At 49.2% G+C, this 11,714-nt stretch overlaps 1 protein-coding gene across 1 annotated transcript in view; it reads left to right on the top strand.

The window, feature by feature from the left end:
- Positions 1–8,295: 8,295 nt before the first annotated feature.
- The window catches only part of FITM2 (fat storage inducing transmembrane protein 2), a 4,628-nt gene continuing 1,209 nt past the window's right edge, over positions 8,296–11,714 (top strand). Inside the window, exon 1 of the mRNA XM_032263657.1 lies at positions 8,296–8,566. Within this exon, the coding sequence (XP_032119548.1) occupies positions 8,394–8,566 (173 nt within the window). The 5' untranslated portion in view covers positions 8,296–8,393. The remainder of the gene's footprint in view (positions 8,567–11,714) is intronic.

An 11,714-nucleotide genomic window follows, 5' to 3' on the forward strand; every position in this document is an offset into this window, starting at 1 on the left:
GCCTCGGCCTCCCAAAGTGCTGGGATTACAGGCGTGAGCCACCGCGCCCGGCAGCCTCAATCTCTTGACCTCATGATATACCTGCCTTGGCCTCCCAAAGTGCTGGGATTACAGGTGTGAGCCACCGTGCCCAGGCTCTAACATCGATTTCTTTCTCTCTATGAGCCCCTTGAGTGATGGCCATGGGTAGGGGTGGAGTCTGGCAGGAAGAGTTCAGTGGCAGGGGAGAGGGGATGTGAAATGGAGGCAGGACTGAATCACCAGATGTCTGCTCTGTAGGGCTCTGAGGGACCATTCATGGCTCTCAGAGGCTGGTGCTGGTCGTGACCAGTTAAAGACATGAAAAAATGCAGTCCTGACTTTCCACCGGGCTCACTTGAAAGGACCGGCCTTAATTCTTTCCCACTCTCCCCAGGGTGATGGCAGAATGGCGAGGCTGGGAAGGTAGTTGTTTTTCTAACATCCTTATTTGGCAAAATAAAAATCTGACAATCACGTGGCAGTCTCACAGATGTCTTTTTGCAATTTTATAGGCTTAAGAAATCCACAAGTCTGGAAAGAACTGAGCTAGGCTAACACTTTGTTTTACAAACAGGGATGCCAAGGTTTAGAAAGTTTAGAAAGTGGAAATACGCAGACAGGGCCCTTGACTGGTCATTCTCACACTTTGGTGGGGCACCCTTGGCTTGCTGCCCCCCCTCCAGCACCCCCACCGCTATGCTATAGCACAGATTGCGCCACTGCACTCCAGCCTGGTGATATAGAATGAAACTCCGTCTCAAAAAAAAAAAAAAAATTAAGTCCTATGCCCCATGCCGCGCATCCCCTTATCTTTTTTTTTCTTTAACTTTTTTTTTCAGAGACAGGGTCTAGCTATGTTGCCCAGGCTGGAGTGCAGTGGCTATTCACAGCCGCGATCCCACTACTGATCAGCACGGGAGTTTTGACCTGCTCCGTTTCTGACCTGGGCCGGTTCACCCCTCCTTAGGCAACCTGGTGGTCCCCCGCTCCCGGGAGGTCACCATATTGATGCCGAACTTAGTGCAGACACCCGATCGGCATAGCACACTACAGCCCAGAACTCCTGGACTCAAGAGATCCTCCAGCCTCAGCCTCCCAAGTAGCTGGGACTACAGGTGCACACCACCGCACCTGGTCCCCTTATCTTTATTTTATTTTGTTGATTAGTTGTTATTATTATTATATTTTGTCTCAAAATTAATAATTTAAGGCTGGAGTGAAATGGCACAATCTCTGCTCACTGCAACCTCCACTTCCCGGGTTCTAGTGATTCTCCTGCCTCGGCCTCCCCAGTAGCTGGGACTACAGGCATGCACCACCACGCTGGGCTAATTTTTGTATTTTTAGTAGAGATGGGGTTTTGCCATGTTGGCCAAACTGGTCTTCAACTACTGATCTCAAGTGATCCATCCGCCTAGGCCTCCCAAAGTGCTGGGATTACAGGCGTGAGCCACCACGCCAGGCCCCCTTATCCTACATTAGAGCCTCCCAATCCCTCCTCACTCTCCATGACAATCTGTGCACTTATTTGTTCTCAAAACAAAACAAGACTTGCCTCAATTCAATGTGCACACAACTTTGTTAGGCTTTTGCCTGCCCCTCCTAACTAGAATGCAGGCTCCCTGCAGGTAGAGAGCTTGTCTGCCTTGTTCACCATGGTATCCCAGTGTCAAGCGCAGCACCTGGTACAGAGTAAGTGTTCAATGCGTGTTTGTTGAATGACTGAGTGAAGGAAGGGCAGAGGGTCACTCACCGGCCAGAATGGATGGAGAGGTTCTGGCCCACGTACCTCATCAGCTGTGAAGGTCCCTGTACCCAGATGCACTGGGTGGCCCAGGCCTCGGCAGCCCTCCCCAGCTGCTCATCCCAGACCTGGGGAAAGAATGGCAGTGAAATTCCCCAGGGAAACAGCCACCATCATCACAACCGTGTCCCTGGTGAGACGTTCCATGCGACCTGCAATCATTAAACACTTATTGGGGCAGGTGCCACACACACACAACTGGTGCTCAATAAATGTGCCATTTGTTTGAAAAATGGAGGGCATTCTAGGTGCTAAGGAATGAATGAACAAGTCACTGACTCCCCTGTGCTCTAGCTGCCTGCCATCCTGGCTCCCATTCCCTCCCCTCTCAACACCTTATGGCCTCCTAACATTATCTTATATACATTAAGATCTTGCTGATGTTTGTTTTCTCTTATTCGCACTAAACTGTCAGCTCCGTGAAGGAAGGAGCTTCGTCCGTTCTGTTCCCAGCAGTATCCACAAGGTTTGGCCATGTTGCCCAGGCTGTTCTCGAACCTCTGGACTCAAGCAATCTGCCTCCCTTGGCCTCTCAAAGTGCTGGATTACAGGCCTGAGCCACCTTGCTCTGTTGCCCAGGCTACAGTGCGGTGGCATGATAATGGCTCACTGCAGCCTTAAGCTCCGGGGCTCAAGCAATCCTCCTTCCTCAGCCTCCCAAGTAGCTGGGATTATAGGAATACACCACCATGCCCAGATTTTTATTTTATTTTTGAGACAATCTCACTCTGTCACCTAGGCTGGAATGCAGTGGCATGATCTCGGCTTACTGCAACCTCTGCCTCTAAGGTTCAAGCAATTCTTGTGCCTCAGCCTCCTCAGTAGCTGGGATTACAGGCTCACGCCATCACGCCTGGTTAATTTTTGTATTTTTAGCAGAGACTGGGTTTTGTTATGTTGGCCAGGCTGGTCTCAAACTCCTGACTTCAAGACATCCGCCTGCCTTGGCCTCCCAAAGTGTTAGGATTACAGGTGTGAGTCACTGTGCCCGGAGAGCCCAGCTAATTAAAAAAAAAACTTTTTAAATAGAGATAGGGTCTCTGCTGCCCAGACTGGTCTGGAACTCCTGGGCTCAAGTGATCCTCCCACCTCAGCCTCCCAAAGTGCTGGGTTACAAACATAAGCCACCTCGCCTGACCTACCACTGGTCTTTCAGGTAACAAAAGCTTCCTCTCCTCCCAGGCCATGACCTGCCTGAGATAGGAAGTACTGGAGTCTGCAGGAGACAGACAGTGATCAGAGGGAGCAGGAGGGTCTTTAGGCTGCCAGGGATGTGTAGGGTCCCAGGAACCTCCCTGCCACTCACCCTGCGGCTGAGTAAAGCCACCAGCCCTGCTGAGCCTGTGCCCCTGATGGGCCCAGATGATGGGTAGCCTGGGCTTGTGGTGTTTCCGGGAACAGCCAGTGGAGACAAGCCCCTCCCGGTGGGGCAGTCAGGCAGCCTGGCCTCTGGCAGACACCAGCTTTGCTCAGCTGCCTCACCCCAGGGAGTGGCTAGTCGTCCCTTCCAGGCAAAAGGAGAGGTGGCTAGAGGTTAACAGAGGGGAAGCATTGCAGAGGACAGCTCAGAAGGAAGGAGTTGGTGTGGAGAAGAATCCTCCTGCTCACTGGCCAGTAGCTGTGGACAAAGAGGGCCTCCCACTGGGAGAATGCCTGGGCTGCCGCCCCTGACTCCCAACCCAGAGTGAATTATTTCATGCACACCAGCCAACAAAAGGCACCTGCTGGTTGCTTTTCCTGGAATGACCGCTTCCTACTGTTCCCGTGGCCAGTCTCAATCTCGGCTTAGATAGAAATCATCCCTTCCAAGAACTCTTCCCTGACCCCAGGCACCCTCTACTTAAGCCATTGTCATTTTATCGCAGCATCTTTCAGACTTGATAGACCAGAAAACCCCCTTCCCAGAGATGTATAATCTTGGGAACACGTTAAGATCGAAACAATGATAATTTCTTTAATAAAGTTTTTTTTTTTTCTTCTTCGTAATTATTTATTTTTTTCTTCTTTAATACTTTTTTTTTTTTGCATCACCCCAAAATAATAATTTCATAATTTTTATTATTTTCCATTGTTTCTCTTCAGGTTGTAAAGAAGCAATTTAAATTTAAAAATGAGTTCCTTGGGCCCGGCGCGGTGGTTCACGCCTGTAATCCCAGCACTTTGGGAGGCCGAGGCGGGTGGATCACGAGGTCAAGAGATCGAGACCATCCTGGTCAACATGGTGAAACCCCATCTCTACTAAAAATTCACAAAATTAGCTGGGCATGGTGGTGCATGCCTGTAATGCCAGCTACTCAGGAAGCTGAGGCAGGAGAATTGCCTGAACTCAGGAGGTGGAGGTTGCAGTGAGCCAAGATCGAGCCATTGCACTTTAGCCTGGGTAACAAGAGTGAAACTCTGTCTCCAAAAAAAAAAAAAAAAAAAGAGTTCCTTTAGATAACTGTGTTAATAATAATTCTTTAATTTATTCAAAGACAAAATAACATTGTTTGGAGTGCTTAGTGGTTGTCAGACACAGTTCTAGACACTTGGGATGCATCAATGAGCAAGACAGATAAAGTTACCCACCCTCTGCAGCTGACATTCTAGGGGAGACAGAAACAAGTACACATGAACAAGTACATTATAAAGGATATATATATATATTTTTTTTTTTGAGACGGGGTTTCACCATGTTGACCAGGATGGTCTCAATCTCTTGGCCTTGTGATCCGCCCTCCTCGGCCTCCCAAAGTGCTGGGATTACAGGTGTGAGCCACCGCGCCCAGCCTAAAGGATATTTTAAATGGAATCTTTGATGGATCCTCCTAACCCATAAAGAACTCCTACATTTTGCCATTTAATCAAGTGATACAAGCCAGTTTACTTTATTTATTTGTTTGTTTATGTATTTTAGAGACAGGGTCTTGCCCTGTTGCCCAGGCTGGAATACGTGGTGGAATCATAGTTTCCTGTAACTAATTTACTTTATTTTTCATTTTTGAGACAGTGTCTCACTCTTGTCACCCAGACTGGAGGGCAGTGGTGCAATCTTGGCTCACTGCAACCTCTGTCTCCCAGGTTCAAGCGATTCTGTCTCGTACCTGAGCCTCCCAAGTAGCTGGGACTACAGGCACATGCCACCACGCCCAGCTAATTTTTTTATTTTTAGTAGAGATGGGGCTTCACTATGTTGGCCAGGCTGGTCTCAAACTCCTCACTTCAAGTGATCCGCCCACCTCAGCCTCTCAAAGTGCTGGGATTACAGGCGTGCATCACCTCACCCAGCCAACAATTTACTTTAAAATGGAAATAAACACCCTTATTTTTTAGTATTCTGCCCCCAGCAGAATTTAATCTCCTTATGAATCACTGGCATTTTAACCTAATATAGATATAAAGAACAATTTTTTTTTTCAGACAGGGTGTCACTTTGTCACCCATGCAAGGTACAGTGGCGAAATCACAGCTCACTGCAGCCTGGACTGCCCAGGCTCACGTGATCCTCCGGCCTCAGTTTCCCAAGTAGCGAGGCATATATGACACCCCTTTGACTAATTTTGTTGTTGTCGTCTTGCTTTGTTTTATTTTTGAGACAAAGTCTCACTCTGTCACTCTGGCTGGAGTTCAGTGATGTGATCTCAGCTCACCACAACCTCTGCCTCCTGGGTTCAAGTGATTCTCATGCTTCAGCCTTCCGAGTAGCTAGGCCTACAGGTGTGCACCACCATGCTCAGTTAATTTTTGTATTTTTAGTAGAGATTGGGTTTCACTGTATTGGCCAGGCTGGTCTCGAATTCCTGACCTCAAGTGCTCTCCCGCCTCGGCCTCCCAAAGTGCTGGGATTACAGGCCTGGGCCACCACGCCTGGCCTTAAGGTTAATTTTTAGAGATTTAGTAAGTGCTGCTGAAATTAATTTATTAAATTTTTCTCAGCCAGGTGCAGTGGCTTGTGCCTGTAATCCCAGTATTTTGGGAGGCTGAGGCAAGAGGATCGCTTGAACCCAGGAGTTCCAGACCAGCCCAGACAACATAGTGAGACCTTGTCGCTACAAAAAAAAAAAAAAAAAGCTTTGAAAATTAGCCATGTGTGGTGGCGCATGATGGTGGGAGGATCACTTGAGCCCAGGAGGTAGAGGTTACAGTAAGCCAAGATCTTGCCACTGCACAGAGCAAGACCCTATCCAAAAACAAACAAATAAAAAATACAAAAACAAAAAAAGAGTTTTCTGTTTATGAATATCCGCAACTCTCTCTTCTTTAATGAATGTGACTCACCACTATCACAAACTTAAATTTTACTTACATGTTACATATGATGATATTCTATCATTCCCTCTTCATTTATTGAGATATTTCTGTAAAAAGAAACTGACCTACTGCCACTGCCTGGTTGCTCAGTGGTTTAGTTCACATGGGAAAGACAGAAAAAAAATGCTTGATTCTTTACTTTTGTTTACTAGTTTTCAAAATAATGAGTTGGTTCCTCTGAATGTGGCCATTAGTTTTTCAAGTTACCATTATAAACCCATGGATTTTTTTTTTTTTTTTTTTTTGATGGAGTCTTACCCTGTCTCACCCAGGCTGGAGTGCAATGGCGTGATCTTGGTTCACTGCAATCTTCACCTCCCAGGTTCAAGCCGTTCTCCTGCCTCAGCCTCCCCAGTAGCTGGGATTACAGACACCCAACCATGCCCGGCTAATTTTTGTATTTTTAGTAGAGATGGGGTTTCACCATGTTGGTCAGGCTGGTCTCCAAATTCCTGACCTTCTGATCCGCCCACCTCAGCCTCCCAAAGCGCTGGGATTATAGGCGTGAGCCACCGCGCCCAGCTGAATTCTTGTCCCCGCTGCCCAAGAGCCACCTCAGCAACAAGCGCGACGTCCTCAACACATGAGTGCACTCCGGTAGGTCACGAGGTCAGGAGCCTGGCTAATGTGGTGAAACCCCGTCTCTACTAAAAATACAAAAATTAGCCGGGCGTGGTGGTGGGCGCCTGTAATCCCAGCTACTGGGGAGGCTGAGGCAGGAGAATCACTTGAATTCAGGAGGTGGAGGTTGCAGGGAGCCAAGATCGCGCCACTGCACTACGCCTGGCAACAGAGTGAGACTCCATCTCAAAAAAAAAAAGCAAAACATAGTACGCTATAATGCACCATATTCACCATGCCATGCGATAGCCCGCAAAACAAAACAAAACTTATTCCTCCTGTCTAAGGCTTTGGCCTTATTACCATCATCTCCCCATTCCCACTTCACCCCCTAGGCTTTGGTAACCACCATTCTGTTCTTTGCTTCTATGTGTTTGATTGTTTTAGATTCTACATATAAGTATTGCCTTTGTCCACGTGCTATTTGTCTCTGTGTCCCTATCCATTATTTCACTATGTATAAAGTTCTCCAATTCCATCCGCATTGCCACAAATGACAGAATTTATTTCTTTTTTTAAAGGCTGAATAGTATTTCAGCGTGTGTATATACCACATTTTCTTATCTATCCATCCACTCAGTGATGGACGCTTGGGCTGATTCTGTAACTTGGCCGCTGTGAATAGTGCTGCAATGTACTTGGGAGTGCACACATCTATTTGACATACTGATTTCAGCTCTTATGGAATTGCTGGATCATATGGTAATCGTGTTTTTAGTTTTTTGAGGAACCTCGGTACAGTTTTCCATAACTGCGGTACTAATTTATATTCCCACCAACAGTGTACAAGCGCTGTCTTTTCTTCACATCCTCACCGACACTTTATCTTTTGTCTTTTTTTTTTTTTTTTTTGAGACGGAGTCTTGCCCTGTCGCCCAGGGTGGAGTGCAGTGGGGGGATCTCAGCTCACTGCAACCCCTGCCTTCCGGATTCAAGTGATTTTCCTGCCTCAGCCTCCTCAGTAGCCAGGATTACAGATGCCCGCCACCACGCCCGGCTAATTTTTGTATTTTTAGCAGAGACAGAGTTTCATCATATTGGCCTGCCTGGTCTCCAACTCCTGACCTCAGGTGATCCGCCTGCCTTGGCCTCCCAAAGTTCTGGAATTACAGGCGTGAGCCACCGCACCGGGACTGGTTTTCATTTTTATGTAATCCCCTTTGTCTGTTTTTGCTTTTCTTGCCAGTACTTTCAGAGTCAAATTAAAAAAACTCTTTGCCCAAAGATTTTGCTCCAAGAAAGACTTAATGATGCTGTGACGACTGTTCCAAATCTCCAGGACTACATTTATCCTCCTCCAGCCTCCGGCAAATACTTTCACAAGCGCTTTTTCCCAGACCAGAGCAAGACACAGAGGCTTACTGGAACCTGCAGGACTACAGCGTGTGGCCTGGCGGCGCCGGGGCGACCAGGAGAGCGCAGAGGGGAGCCAGGAGTGAGCAGAGGGGAGCCAGGAGTTCGGGGACCGGCACCCTGCAGAGGCAGCTAGTGGCCACGAGGGGGAGCACGGGCTCCGGAGCCCTAGCACGTCGCATGGGGTGGGACTCGTGGGCGGCGCGCATGCGTTCGAAGGGAGGCGGAGGCGCTGGTCCGGGCGAAGGGCAGTACGGTGGCCGAGAGGGCACAAGGAGGTGGACGGTGGCCGACAACATCGGGCATGGAGCATCTGGAGCGCTGCGCGTGGTTCCTCAGGGGGACGCTAGTGCGGGCGGCCGTGCGGCGCTATCTGCCCTGGGCGCTGGTGGCCTCCATGCTGGCGGGCTCCCTCCTCAAGGAGTTGTCCCCGCTGCCCGAGAGCTACCTCAGCAACAAGCGCAACGTCTTCAACATGTGAGTGCACCCCGGTCTTCTGCTGTCCCAGCCAGACCGGCCCGTTGTCGCCTCGCGCAGCGAAGCCTGGGCTAGCTGCCGTGGTGGACGAGTTATTGGAGCGGAGGCCCTTCTCCCAGCCGTGACAGTAGCATCTGCACGCGTGTCGCTCCTGGGGGGCCCGGGGTAGCGGGTGTCACTAGCAGTTCGTGTTTGCAGACTTACGTTGGGCAGCCTGAGCTTGACTGGGCAGGCGGTGGCGAGCGGGGTCGTGTGTGTCTCTGTGTGTAGGGTGTGCAGTGGGGTGGGGATGAACCAGCCCATTTCGCCATTCCCTCGCCTTTCCTTGGAGTTAGGAGCTGGCCCCTGACCTGTTTGGGAGATGCCACCTCATTGCCCTGCCTGCCTGTGTCAGACCCGGCACAGACCCCACCCTGCGCCAAATCAGATCCCCGCGGCGTGTGGCAGAATCCCATCACCACCTGTGGAAGAGCCTCGCCCTAGCCTGTGACAGACAGAGCCCCCGCTCTGAGATACTCACAGAGGAGTGGAACCCCCTAGGCTGTGCCCTTTTCCCTGGATCTCCTTGGATTATCTCCGCCACTCAGAATGCATGGCAATAGCCCAGAAAAGCAATCCCAGCCGGGGCTTTGAGACAGCGCCTTAGCTCCACCCATCCACTCCTTTGCTTGCTTGCCTTCGTTTTTCAAAACTCCCGGCCAGTAAGTTTATTGCACAAAAACGTTCCAGACATAAAGGGGAATTCTGAAAGATAAAACTGCTCCCTTGATGTAAGCCTAAGTGTCTTCTAGAATAAGTGTCTCCAGCGTGTCCTGAAAGTCAGCCCAGCTTTGGTTATCTGCTTAAAACCCTGGTTTCTCTCACAGGCAGCTCCCTCAAATGCCTGACGGGTCTTGGCTCTGGTGAGATATTCCTTATCAGTCCCAGTGAAGATTTTAGTGACAGGCCCTGGGGTGGTGCCCTAGAAGCCATTGGAACCTAGAAAAGAGTCCTTCTGTCCTTGGCCCACCGTCCTTCCTCACCCACCCTGAGAGGCTGGGCTAAGAATAGGTCATGAGGGTGGTAGTGGCCCCAAGTCTCTGTCCTGCGTTTAGGTCGGTAGCCTTCGTGAGCACAGGGGAGGCAGACAAGGCAGCTGCTGCTTTCTCTGGCCTAGGTGAGCTGGGAGCCAAGTGGCCTGGCTGACAACACCCCTGCTGTTCTGGGGGTAGCCATGGATCCTGAACTTTTGTTCCAAGTCTCTGTGCTGATTAATGAGAGGGAACTAGTGAATCTAAATCTAGAAGGGATCTTAAAAATCATTTGGTCCTCCCAGCTCTGTTTAATAGCTGAAGAAACTGAGATCTGGAGAGGTTGGAGGTATAGTAAGTTAAGTCAGAGTCAAGCTTTGAACCCGGGTCTTTTGGCTTAAAGTAAAACTTTGTTACAGGACTGTTTCTGCCATTAGGAAAGAGCCATGCCAGGCGTAGTGGCTCATACCTGTAATCCAAGCACTTTGGGAGACCGAGGCCGGTGGATCACCTGAGGTCAGGAGTTCGAGACTGGCCAACATGAAGAAACCCCATTTCTACTAAAAATACAAAAATTAGTTGGGTGTGGTGGCACATGCCTGTAATCCTAGCCACTTGGAGGGCTAAGGCAGGAGAATTGCTTGAACCTGGGAGGTGGGGGCTGCAGTGAGCTAAGATTGTGCCACTGCACTCCAGCCTGGGTGACAGAGTGAGACTCCATCTCTAAATAAATAAATAAAAATACAAAAATTAGCTGGGTGTGGTGGTAGGTACCTATAATCCCAGCTACCTGGGAGGCTGAGGCAGGAGAATCGCTTTAACCTAGGAGGCGGAGGTTGCAGTGAGCCAAGATTGTACCATTGTACTCCAGCCTGGGTGACAAGAGTGAAACTCTGTCTCAAAAATAAAAAAAATCATTTGGTCCCCAGCTCTGTTTCATAGCTGAAGAAACTGAGGGCTGGAAATGTAGGAGGTATAATAAGTCAGAGTCAAGATTTGAACCTGGGTCTTTGGCTTAAAGTAAAGCTCATTGTTGCAAGACTGTGCTATTGGGAAAGAACCAGGCTGGGTGTAGTGGTTCATACCTGTAATCCCAGCACTTTTGGAGGCTGAGGCAGGGTAATTGCTTGAGGTTTGGAGTTCAAGACCAGCTTGGGCAACATAGCAAGGCTTCATCTCTGCCTGTGCGCATGTGTGTGTGTGTACGCGCGCGCGTGCGTGCGCGCGCACACACACACACACACATAATTAGCCAGCCACATTGGCACAAACCTGTGGTCCCATCTATTTGTGAGGCTGGGGCAGGAGGATTACTTGAGCCCAGGAGTTTGAGGCTGTAGTGACGTATGATTTTGCCACTGCGTGTAAGCCTGGGTGACAGAGTGAGACCCTGTCTCAAAAAAAGAAAAAGAAAAAAACAAAAAACACATGGTAGGAGAGAAATAGTGTGGACTTTGGGGCTGTCCAAATCGTGGTTGAATCTGTGCTTGCTGGTTATATGAGTGTGACCCTGGCAAGGTACTAAAGTTTTCTGAGCCTTAGATTTCTTGTCTATAAAATGGAACAATGGTACCTTCTTCCCAGGGTAAATGTGAGTGCTCTGTGGGAAAGCGAATGTGTCTGAAAGCTCCTGGCATTTGGTAGATGCTCAATTATTATTATTTTCCTAAGTAAATAACATGGTGCTTAAGAGCACAGGTCCTGGATTTGAATCCCGGCTCCTCCACTTTGGGTTTGGCACTTCCCGGTGTCTTAGTTTTCTTTTCTGTTAAATGCGGATAATAACAGTACTTACCTCATAGAGTCGTTTACAGATTAACTGGTTAATACATTTAAAGTATTTACACAGGGGTCGTGGGCTGGTTTGGGCGTGGTGGCTCACGCCTGTAATCCCAGCACTTTGGGAGACTGAGGCGGCTGGAGCAGTTGAGGCCAGCAGTTCGAGACCAGCCTGGCCAACATGGTGAAACCCTGTCTCTACTAAAAATACAAAAATTAGCCAGGTATGATGATGTGCACCTGTAATCCCAGCTACTCGGCAGGAGAATCGCTTGAACCCAGGAGGTAGAGGTTGCAGTGAGCCAAGATTGCGTCACTGCACTCCAGCGTGGGTGACAGAGCAAGACTCTGTCTCAAAA

This window comes from Sapajus apella, unplaced genomic scaffold (genome assembly GCF_009761245.1).
Source record: "Sapajus apella isolate SASKATOON/1434 unplaced genomic scaffold, GSC_monkey_1.0 scaffold137, whole genome shotgun sequence".
NCBI classification, from domain to species: domain Eukaryota; kingdom Metazoa; phylum Chordata; class Mammalia; order Primates; family Cebidae; genus Sapajus; species Sapajus apella.